Source organism: Apteryx mantelli, chromosome 25, assembly GCF_036417845.1.
Source record: "Apteryx mantelli isolate bAptMan1 chromosome 25, bAptMan1.hap1, whole genome shotgun sequence".
NCBI lineage: Eukaryota > Metazoa > Chordata > Aves > Apterygiformes > Apterygidae > Apteryx > Apteryx mantelli.
Window position 1 is genome coordinate 10,412,462 of NC_090002.1, and position 12,285 is coordinate 10,424,746.

General features: G+C 43.5%; 1 protein-coding gene across 1 annotated transcript; it reads left to right on the top strand.

Annotated features, from left to right (window-relative positions):
- The first annotated feature begins 357 nt into the window (after positions 1 to 357).
- Positions 358 to 12,180, top strand: HSD11B1 (hydroxysteroid 11-beta dehydrogenase 1). The gene is given in 10 exon segments (XM_067310631.1): positions 358 to 726; positions 1,364 to 1,494; positions 2,104 to 2,215; positions 2,904 to 3,089; positions 8,056 to 8,186; positions 8,813 to 8,924; positions 9,080 to 9,169; positions 9,172 to 9,264; positions 10,300 to 10,443; positions 10,920 to 12,180. Coding segments are annotated over 10 exon segments (1,308 nt in total). The 5' UTR covers positions 358 to 638; the 3' UTR covers positions 11,141 to 12,180.
- The last annotated feature ends 105 nt before the right edge of the window (positions 12,181 to 12,285 follow it).

The window sequence follows — 12,285 nt, forward strand, 5'->3', positions numbered from 1 at the left end:
GCAGCCCACCATCCCAACGGCAAGCAGCTGCCAAGGGCCTCGGAGTGCACAGTGGCAGCAGTGCCCGCGGGAACGCGGCAGCCCGTGGCTCATCCCTCTCGGGGCACGTTGCGTCTAGCTCAGGTTGCTTTCCCTGCATCTGACCTGCAGCGACGCTTTAAGTAGTAATCAGACAGGGATTGCATCTTAGTATGTACCCACATGGTATCGGAGTACGGTGTCAGTGCTTAGCTGACCAGTGGGAATAAAATACGATTTTTAATCACCTGCAGTAGGCTGCTCTGATATTCTCTAAGTGAAACTTGATGCTGTTCTGCAAAGACACACCTCTTCCAGGGTGTTGTGCAAAATTCTGCATTTTAACGTAGGGACAGGAAATATGAAAAGAGCCGGGCAGAACCCAAAGCAACACCGTCAGTTAGGCCGAGGTTCACCAGCTCCAGTGAGGAGCAAATCAGAGGTTTTGCTTCGATTATCAATCCAATTGTGATTTTCCAGGGCTTTGGAAGTTGCAGTTCCTTCGCTAGCAGGTTTTAAAGGATTAGCATTGCTGCTTCTTTCTGGAGCAGCTCTGCAGAGTTTTTTTTTTTTTTTCCCTCCCTTGTCTTTCATGCTTTATTTCCTGACTCTACAGTGGGATGGGTCGGTTGCAAAAGATTCTCATTCCCTTTTTGGGATTGGTCTTGGCCTTCTGTTTTTATTCTGCGAGGGAGAATTTCAAACCGGGTAAGTATTAAAAGTGAATCTGTCTTTAAGTAAAATATTAAAAGTGAATTTGTCTTTAAGTAAAATATTAAAAGCCACATTTGAGTGCTTTGCATAGAAACTGTACAGAGCTTGCAACAAACCACGTCTGAGCATTTGTATCACTGCTGATAATGGAACCTTGTTTTAGCAAAGATCTGAAACTGAATCAAGCACGTAACATGCAGAAATAGTTACTGAGGGAACAGGTGAGGCAGAAGGTTTCTGAAACGGAGAGGGCTTTTAATGCTCCATTTTGAAATGTGTAACAAAATTTAGAAAAATGATTTTAAAATGTTGGATTTTAAGTTTTGAAAAGTGTACTTAGAGGGATTTTTATTACAAAATAGGTGGGATGTTTCTAAGCTGTGTCGCGATTTATGAAAAAGTGGTTGAAAGAGTAAAGAACTGTTCCTGCGTTGTTGCATTCACATTAGGAACTGCAGCTGCTCCTTTGTGCAGCTTTTCCCAGGCGAAGGAAGAGTCGTCCTGGTGCAGGACAGAACTCACTCAGCACTTAACAGGCTCACGTAGCTTGCAGTTGAGTGCTCTCAGGGGCATCAGGAGATTTTTTTTGGTAGGGTTTGGATAAATTAAATCCCTGTGCCTTGGTCTCCAGAGATGCTGAAAGGGAAGCGAGTGATTGTCACTGGAGCAAGCACTGGAATTGGAGAGCAGATGGCTTATCACCTGGCACGGATGGGATCCCATATTTTGGTCACAGCACGGACAGAGGCCAAGCTACAGAAAGTAAATGGCAAGCTAAGCACTCACACATGCATGCTCATGGCGGTGCACACACAAACATAGTTAGGCCAATCTCATATCAGAGGTATACGCATACATATATGCCCATATACTTGCCATGGCACAAACACCAAATACGCACATTTATATTCGTGGGTATGCATACTAGTGCTATCTGGGGCTTCCAAATACTCAAAAATCATTGTCAGATACATACATTCTACATAACACATGCAGTTACATTTCAACTTGCCTAGTTATGTACACATATTCCCATGTAGACGTTCTGCACCAGCACACACACACCCTCATTCCACTGCAATGATATACACGCTCCCCGCTCACCCCACATGCATGCAATTCCATTGCAGACTGCACCAATAAAGAGCCAGACTGCCTTGGGTAACGCATTTACCAAAGGAGTATTTTTTCAGTCTCCCTTTGAAACTTAAGCAGCTCAAAACATGCTCTCAGAAGCTCCAGACTGCTGCTTTTAAGTCAGGGACACATTACAATGAGCACAGATAGTTCTTTCACTACCCCAGAGCTGTACAGCAGCAGACTTCACGCTACAGGGGAATAGGTTTGAGGTGTCCTGTTGGTGTGTCCCAGGTTGTTGAACAGTGCCTTAAGCTGGGGGCAGCCTCTGCGCAGTACGTGAGCGGCAGCATGGAGGACATGGCATTTGCTGAGCATGTTGTGAAGGAAGCAGAGAACTTACTGGGTAAGTTTATGGCTTGCTCTTGAGAAAACAGCGACAAAAAAAGGAGAATCAGAGATGGGGTGGGACCAGAAAGATTTTCCTTACTTCTCCACTTTGTGTCCTGCTCTGTGGCCCCCAGTGCTGCTCCAGGCCCTCCTTCCAATCTTTATCAGACTAGCTCACCCCCAACTGCCCTCTTGATTTCATCTCTGTGCCCTCTTAACATCCTGTTCCAGTATCGTAATCCTGTATTTCATCACCACCAGCTACCATGGTGGAAGCTGTCAATCAGCCCTGTAGCAACCTTGCTATTCTGGCCATGGGTCATTGCTGCAGAAATGCAGTATTTCAGCTCAGCCTGGAGCACTCCTTCTCCCACCCTGGGCCCATGGACAACTCAGGGGTGATCTCCCTTGCGCCATGTTATTTGTGTTGTGAACCAGAAAAACAAACAATCAAAAAAGAAAAATCACAACAAAGAATGTTTTTTGTGGCTCTCTTGTTTAGGACAAGTGAGATAAGCCAAGCACATTTTTACTGCCAGCCACTGTCTGGACTGTCCCTGCTTCAAAGATGATAGGCCACAGCTCTGACCCAAAAACCTGATTTTTTTATTATTATATTTATTGTGCTCCAAGGGGTGCCTCCGTTCTTCTGGTTTTAGCCTTCTTCCCCTACCCAACACTAATGCCTGCTCCTCTGCTTTCAGGAGGCCTAGACATGCTGATTCTTAATCACATCGGCAAGTCATACTTCAGTTATTTCGATGGGGATGTTGGGCACGTACAAAAGCTCCTTCGGATTAACTTCCTCAGCTATGTAGCTATGACAGTCTCTGCTCTGCCTATGCTGAAGGAGAGCGGGGGCAGCATTGTAGTAGTTTCATCCATGGCAGGTGAGTGTGGAGCAAGGTAGGTGATATGAGATTCAGCCAAAAGACACCATGGGCTGATTTTCATAAGCAACAAGCATGCATAGACTCCGAGGCATATTAATAGAGCCATAACTGCTTAACACACTGAAAAATATATATATTCTTTTTTTTAAAAAGGACTTTTTTGCATTTTCTCAATGGCATTTGTTCTCTGATGGCATCTGATTGCTCCAGCTTGCTTTCTGACTAGCCATGCTCCTTGAAGAAGATCAAACTCCATACTTTGGTATCTAGGTTCATTAAAGCAGCAGAGCTAGAACACCTCTAGTTTTATGGAGAAAAGTGGAAATACATTAATTTCTCATTGTGTTGGCTCTCTGACTGATCATTCATCTTATTGTGGTAGGTCAAGTTCTTGTTGATGTTTGTAGTCAGTTATTGACACAAAAACATGACTCTATTCTAATAGATTTCTGTTAGTCAGGAAACTGAATTAATAACAGATGTCCCCGTCTCACAATCAGTATGCTGGTTAGTCTTTTGGTGATGATAATTTAGTATTCAGAGGCAAAAGGGATTAAACTTTGCTCTGCCTCTCCTCTCTGCGGGTTTCATAGCTTCTGTCTGTTGCTCATACTGAGCAGAGACATGAGACATGCTGTTGGACTTAAGACCTTAAGAGAGCTGGAAGTGGACAGGAATCCTTTGCAATTCTCAGTTGCTTAGGTGCCAGGATGACATTTCACAGTAAATTCCCTTTGGGTAAAATACTTTATCTGAGGAAGAATAAAACAGACGTTCATGCAGTGCAGCTTTCTGTGCTATAATGGAACTTCACTCTGTGTCTAGGTAAAGTTGGGTTTCCATTTACTGTGCCCTATTCTGCAACTAAGTTTGCCTTGGATGGATTTTTCAGCTCCCTGAGGCAGGAATTCAGCATTCAGAATGTTAATGTTTCCATCACACTCTGCGTCCTTGGCTTCATTAATACTGGTAAGATCAGTGCTGTTTGATCTGGCTGATTAGGAACAGAACATCACACTAAGCTTTTTATCCTGCCCTAAAGTCCCTTCACCACTGACCCTTCCTTCCACCTCTGTTGCTTCTTTTCCACCAAGCCTCCCCATACTGTGAATGCATGCAAAATACGCTCTTGTCTGCTCTGAAGGACACTACCTCTCTCCCAAAGAGTCTCAAGACTAATTTCTGCACCCACTGCAATAGAAAATCAACCACTGCATAATAGCTGGCACAGCCTGATACTCAGGGAGTAGAAGTGCTTGTGCCAGCTGCATATCTCCCATTATTCTCATCTACTGATACAATGACAAATTATGTGAATGCAAGTGCATGTATTAGAGCAGCTTGAAAAATTCTGCATGTGCTGGACAATGGACAGGAAATTATTTTTAGCCTCACAAAATTACCTCCATTTTCAACTATATACTGATATGTCTAATTTTAATAAATTATTTTACCAGTTCTACTACCCGCATTCGCACCAATTAAATAACACAGTCTTCCTCAACCCTTCGCATTGCTCATCACAAGTTGACTCTTCAGGGAAAGGACTGTATGCGTAGAAGGCCAGGCACAAAGAGAGTCCTGCCCTAGTCTTACTGGGGCCCCTAGCTGCTGCATATTGTACATGACATGAAGAAGCCCTGCAGCACAGAACTTTTGGAAGAGTTGAGCTCACAGAAGGCTAAATTGATGATAATTAGCTTTTAAACAATACCTTGCCAATCCTTAGGCAACTTGCAGAGGGCAATCCAAACCTGACCGAAGTTTCTTTTGTTCTCCCGGGCTAGAGAGTGCCATGAAAGCCGCTGCTGATGTGGTCCTGATGTCCCCAGCACCCAAAGAGGAGTGTGCACTGGAAATCATCAAGGGGGGAGCTCTCCGCCAACGGGAAGTTTACTACAAATATGCTTCTACTAAAATACCCCTCCTGATCCGGGACTGGGCTGCAGACTTCCTAGATTATCTGGTCAGGAAGTGCTACAACGTGGAGAATTTGAAGAAAAACTAAACGATCCTCCAGCACTTTTCCTCTTATCCTATATCTCTGTGCTACTTTAACCAGTGCCGAGGGCTACACAAAGCATCTTGGCTCAAGCTTCCCTTGTACCTAGGGAATGCAATGCTGGATCCTCCGGTGTTTTAGGGCCCTGCACAGCAATGCACGAAGGGCCTCCCACTCCCGCCATGGGTGAAACGTTGCACCTTCATCTGTTGGGTTGGAATTGCATTCCCTACTCTCAGTCCTCCTTAGCTAGCACTCTGCCTCCACATTTAAAGAGAAGTAAGGACTAACCACCCCCTCCAGCACTGCCTTCCTGTAGCATTTTTAAATAAAAAAACCTAAGCATCTGTGGTTCATATTACAGTTCCAGCTACAGAAGAAGAGGTCTTTGCATTTGCCAGTTTAGGAAGGTTTATTCTGTCCAATAGCCTCCTCTGCTGGTAGATGAAATATTTGCAGCAGACAGATCATTTTACTGAATAGCTGTATACATTAGGACAGTCCTCAGATTAGAAATTTCAATTTGTGTTTATAAAAGTTTTTTAATTATTTTAAGTAAATCACATAATCTCTAAAGGATCTGGTTGAGACAGCCATGTGCTGTGGTACACGACATGAAGGAGAGAAATTTCCTGCAGCTGTAATATTTCAACTGGTTAGACCCATTCCCTTCCCCAAGACTATGGAAAAGTAGTAACATAAACCAATTATGAAATAAAATCCACTAACCTTACAGTCTTGTGTGTTCTGTTTTCCCCTCTCTCCTTTTCCATTACAAATGCTGTTGTGAATAGGCACAGTTCCATTGATTTGTCTTTCATAGGAAAGTTGAATCCTTGCAATAATCCTTTATTATTTCATTTTAGGAATAACTGTCTTTTTAGCCTATTTTTAAACTTAATTTCTGACTTAAATGCAGGTTTTTCCATGCAGTTTTTTGTTAGGATTACCATTTCTTACAGAAATATTATAAAATAGATGGCTAGATGCACAGAGCAGACCTGCCATATTGCCATTATAAGCTGTGGACTTGGGCACTGGAAGCGACAGACACCGAATGCAAAACCTAAGCACCAAACTGGCAGCAAGTTTTATGCTACTTCAGCTCCTCCAGCAGCAGCTCCCAGGCTGCTGCATTTACATTTAATGTGGCTGTAGCTATTGGAGCAATCTTGGCAGTGCTGATACATCCTTGACAAAACTAATACCTGCCCTTCCAGCTGTTACCTGTTCTGAAACGAAGAAGTGAGAAGTGAGAAGCCTCCCCCAAAAAACTTCCCACTAGAAGTACTCCTGAGAATCACTTTGCTAACTCACTTTCTAAAGGAATTTAGGAACTCGCGCTACAAACCCAATGACATTTCTTTTTGCCTTTTCCTGAGATCTCCTGCACTAACCAGTATATACAGAGTGGGTTTTGTCCTTTAGACTCTCTCCTTGAGAGAATTATTTGCAAATTAGTTCTCCATATGCCCAAGCAGATGCTGAGCAGTGTGACATACAAAACCCATGGATCCTAAAGGTCTTTATAATATACTCACTTGGCTCTTTTATTGCCTTCGCAACCAGCCTCAGTGGATTCCTCAAGACACAGTATATTTTTTAGGTATAACAAATAGTATTATCATATAAGATAAGCTGAAAATAATAATAAGGATCTAAAAAACACAGACTTCGCCAACACTATTCTTTCTGGATATTCATGTGAACCTGTATCATGGTGATTATTTCCAATTAATAAGTCTTTATGGCACCCAGTGAGGAAGGGAAGCATTGCCTCTGTTTTGCACTTGAAGAAGCAGAAGAAAAAGAAAGTTGACTTGCCTAAGGAAGTCTGCACTAACAGGTCTCCCATCTCCAAACGCAGTCACTTAACAACAAGCCTACCTCTCTATCAGGCTAGGAGCTTTTTAGTGCCTTCTGTTCAATGCTCTCAGAAAACACGCCTGAAATTCATGGCAGGAAAAGGGTGCCAAGGGACAGCATAAAGTCCAAAGTGACATTCTCCATTATGTTAATGTTTGCTGAATTACCAGAAGTGCAAAGAAAAGGTCCAATAGGTATATCAGCAGTCAAACTTGGGCAAGACAAAAGTCAATTTAAAAACTGCTATCACTTGCAGTTCAATTTTCAACCTACCAAGACATCCACCACTCCACCTCTGTGATCAGACCTGCAGAGTTTGTTTATTTCTTGCCTGTATTTTGGCAGAGGGATGGGGCTGTTACTGAAGATTTTCATTCCCTTGGTGGGAGTGGTGCTGGCATTTTATTTTTATTCAGCACCTGAGAATTTCAAAGAAGGTAAGTCACCGAAAAAAAAAACCATGCTTTAAAACCACAGTCAGCAAGCCTACCGTCAGAGTGACAGCATGGATCTATAAAGAAAAGTATGTGCAATTTGATGGTCCTTTCAAAATGCGGCTGGTAAACCTCCTAATACAAAGGATGGATGAGAGCTTGTCAAGGGGAGCTTTGGCAAAGGCAATAGCACAGTGCAACTGTTCAGAGCCTGCTGCACCATCTAGGAGAAGCTCATAGGATTATGTCTGGGCTCTGCTGGGATCGCATGGTAAGTGTTTGATCTGAGCAAATGAATTTGTCTGAAAATATGCATTTATCCATTTTAAACGTTTAATCCTTTTCTTAGTCAAGCCCTAGTCATTTTTAAAAGTAACTCACAGAACGGACCACAGAGCTTAGATCTCTTGTGCACTTCAGTTCAAATCAGGATTAAGGAGCGAATTCCACTCCAGGTTTGTGAGAGCAGCTGCACATTACAGTAGTGCAGTGTTTCTGCACGTAGCTTCCCTGCTGCCTTTATCTGGGAACAAAGGTGGAATGGGCCTAGAGAAGACTCAGTTCCCGAGGGCTTTCAATAACTAATGCTCTGGTTCACTGGGTTGTCGGCACGGCGTGGGGCCTGCGCTGGGGGTCTGATGTTCTGTGTCCTACTCTCCAGAGATGCTCAGAGGGAAACGGGTGATCGTAACAGGCGCCAGCAGTGGAATTGGAGAGCAGATGGCTTATCACCTGGCACGCATGAAGTCCCATGTCCTGATCACAGCACGGACAGAGGCCAAGTTGCAGAAAGTAAATGGCAAACAGAGCACTCCCAGGGTGCCTGGCCACCATAACATCAAGCAGACTAAGTAGTTTTACAATCCAGAACCCCATAGGTAAAAAGTGCATGGATATTCACCCCATCCAGAGCACATGAGGCTGCCAGATACCTTACAAATTCGCTGTTCCATTTTCCCCAGCATGAGCCTGTTTTAACACCCTTCATACCATTATGGATTGTATTTTCAAAGCTGACAGCACAGCATTTCTTTCTCCACAGTTTGCAGCTTTAGATGCTAATCACCACCACCACCACTACCAGGCTGCCCAGCTCTTATCTGATCAGCCCTTAAGGTTCTCAAAGTCTGAATTGTTTTGGTTCCCTGTATGCAACAGAATCAATTAAGCAGTCATATCCTTTTCAGTATCTTCTATAAACACTAAATATTTGGCTCAGATGTGCCACTGTTTAACTCATTGCAGCCAGAAACATTTATATGAGCAATACGTCTCCTCCCATGAAGTCAGAACAATTACCAACAGACAGGAAGACAGGTTCTTCCTATCTGGCCCAAAGACGGGTTACAGCATTTGCAGGATGTGGGGAGCTGACAGAGGAGTACCTGTGTCTAACACCTTTCTCATTGTTGTCATAGGTTGTGGAGCGGTGCCTTGAGCTGGGCGCAGCATCTGCTCACTATGTGAGCGGCAGCATGGAAAACACAGCATTTGCCGAAGAGGTGGTGAAAGAGGCTGAGATAGCCTGGGGTAGGTGGTGGGAGCTGCCCTTTCCTCATTCACCTCCAGCACTGCCCCCCCCCCCCCCCCCAGCTCAAGTCACATTTCAAGGTGTTCTAGACAACAAGAAAAGGCTTTTGTTTTGAGGATGCAAGTTGCCCATAACAAACGTGTTCTGCTTCCAGGAGGCCTTGATATGCTTATCCTAAATCACATCGGTTACAGCTATCTCGGCTACTTCAATGGGGATGTTGGGCACATACGAAAGCTCCTGGAGACCACTTCCTCAGCTACGTGGCCATGACTGTTTCTGCCCTACCAATGCTGAAGGAGAGCAAGGGCAGCATCATTGTCGTTTCATCCATGGCAGGTGAGCATGAGACAGGCGAGCATGAGACAGGCTAGGGAGTCCTGGGGCAGCCAGTGCCAGGCTCTCCTCTGATTTTAGCCTCTTCCACTGCCTGCAAGGGATCCCATCTGCAACTATTCCTCAAAAGAGAGGATAAGGACCATAAGGTAGAAAGTCATCTGGCTGGGATTCTGGGATCATAGTCTGTATAATTTGCAGACTGGATGCACAATGTAAGTCATCTGGAGGATTTATACTTTATGCCCCATTCTTCTATTATCTTTGAACAGACCCATTGTCTCCTCAGTGAAGGAGGGATACACACTCCTGAGGTCCTACTACTTTTGTAGTTAGCTGTACTTCTTGCCAAAACCTGGGATGAAAAGGTCAAAAAACTATGCAGGCCACCTCTTTTTCCTGCAGCTCCACAGGCACCCACAAAGGGTGCACAGCTGAAGCTGCATCTCTAAGCCCAGTCAGAGACAGGAAGTCTAGGGAAGGGCTGCTAAAACCCACATCTTGTTAAGCAGCAATAGCAAAAAGGTCCCTGAAGACAGACATTATACTTCGGATCTTTCTTAACATCAAAGCAACAAAGCCTGCCTTGAAGTATTCTCTGATAAAAGCCAAGGACTAACTCTGGTTCTACACAAAACTGATCAGCATACCACGGCAGCATACCTTCAGCGTCAAACCTGCCTTCCAAACTAAGAAAAACATTATGCATTACAGTTGATGGTACACCACTCATGTTATTTATGTGCATGGCCATATATTATGTATGCATTTGCTATACATGGATGTAAAATACAGGAGTGCAAGAACAGTATCACCTACAAGTGAACATACTTCATGCCACTATGTCACGTTACAGGAAAAATAAGTTAGGAAGACCTCGTTTCTCCCCTCCTCATTTTAAACATTCCTGCATTTATTTATTTCTCTCAAGCATTCAAGGTAGATCACTTAGTTACTCTAAATCTAAATATTTTAGCTACTCCAAGGACAGTATTCTGGTACAGTACATGAACACTGATGTTCTGCTTCCCACCCCAGGTAAAGTTGGCATCCCATTTATTGCTCCCTATTCTGCAACTAAGTTTGCCTTAGATGGATTTTTCAGCTCCTTGCGACAGGAATTCATCACCGACTATGTTAATGTTTCCATCACACTCTGTGTCCTGGGCCTCATTGATACTGGTAAGTTTGACATTTTTCTGGGCCTCATTATTTAGGAGCTGTGCACATCCACTGCTGAGTCGGAAAAGGCATTTCTAGACAGAAGAGATCATATGCTGGCTCCAGACCTGTCAGTATTCTACTTTCCCAGCACTGCTGAAACCTCGGCCCTTAAGTGGCAGCACAATTTTGGATATGGGAGCTCAACACTTTAAAAAAAAAAAGTGGTCCAAAACCTTTGACGTAACTATCCTTGTAGTAAACTCAGGAGAGATGGAGATTCAGTTCTAGAATTAGTCAAGAGGTGGAAAGGAGTGGGAGGGATATTACTGTAATTTTGTACGTATTCTAAACTTTAAGGAATAGACCTGATCCCCAGCATTTCTATATTAGTTTGTTAAATGAAGCCATGGATACTTCTGAACTTTGAGCCTATGGTTCCTGTTGCAGCCCCTCTCCATCTGACATCACCTTTTCTTGCTCTCTTCCCTCTCTAGAAACTGCTATGAAAACCCTTTCCCATGTGACTCGTAAGACAGCCGCACCAAAGGAGGAGTGTGCGCTGGAGATCATCAAGAGCGGAGCACTGCGCCAGCGAGAGCTGTACTATCCGTACTTGACCACGAGGAGTCTGCTCTTCTTTCGGGACTGGGCTCCAGACTTCCTCGATTCTCTCATAAGAAACGGGTTTAAAGTAGAAAATATCAAAAGAACATAGCTATAGAACACAATGGGGCCTCCTGAGGCAGCGAGTGTGTCAGCACAAGGCCGCAGGAACACAGTGGCACATTGTGCAGAACACACATGATTTTGGTGTTAATCTAGCTATTCTGGGTGCTGTTTGCTAAGTCACCAGAGTGGCTTCACAGTGATACATCACAGCAGTTGTATTCCCGCTCATACAGGTGTTTTCAAAAAATCCCACCCTACAATGTTGTGTGTGGACTTTTTCTGAAGACAACATGGCCAGGGAACACAGGGCCTCTTCAAAGCTGCCAATCCAAGAGAAGGCATATCAGGAATCTATGACACAGCATGCAAATGTCTATTTTAGTAACAAATACTTGTAACTGGCTTTTTCTGATCAATAAACACTTCAGCAAAGTGTACTGACAGCAGGATTTCCCTATTAGGCCCCATTCATCAGTGGATTTTCTCTGCTGGCAGCTGGGCACTCCAGCCTGAATAAAGTTAAGCTTTGTGCCTTATTGCAGTTCAACTTCTAGAAACTATTTTCTCATCAGAAAGCCTGTAAGTCATTAAAACTTAATGTTTTGAGAAGCATACTGAACTAGGATCTTGTGCATTGTGATATTTGCATATACTTTTGCTGTATGTTTTCTCTTCATTTTATCACCTCCCTGTCACAGAAGAAAGGATTAAGTAAAAGGTAATTAATGTGAAAGATACTTAAATACGGTTTGTGGGTTCAGCTATTTCTGCAGGAAAGACAAGGAGATTCATAGGAGCTTGACTGAAATATGTAATACCTTAGTGACCTGGTTAAAATTATATTAAAAAAAAAAATCAATAAAAAAGATTTAGACTGGGGACATGGGGAACAGGATTATAAAGGGGAGCCACATGGTTAATAGGCAAAGGGGAAAGGGGCCTCAGTTCATTCTAGACAGGGATTTAATCTGAACTGCATGAACCCTACAGACAAAGTTATACAAGAGGGTCTTTGAACTGTTTTGTTTTGTTTTTTGTCATGTACCCATTCTAGGTTGGTCTTTAGAAAATAAATCCCACATTACTTTATAACATCTCTAATTTAATTTTGTTCCTTTTCTACGTGAATATGCATACAACCTTTACCAGCTCACAGCTGGTTAAACCAACCTCACTGCATGATGTGCATTA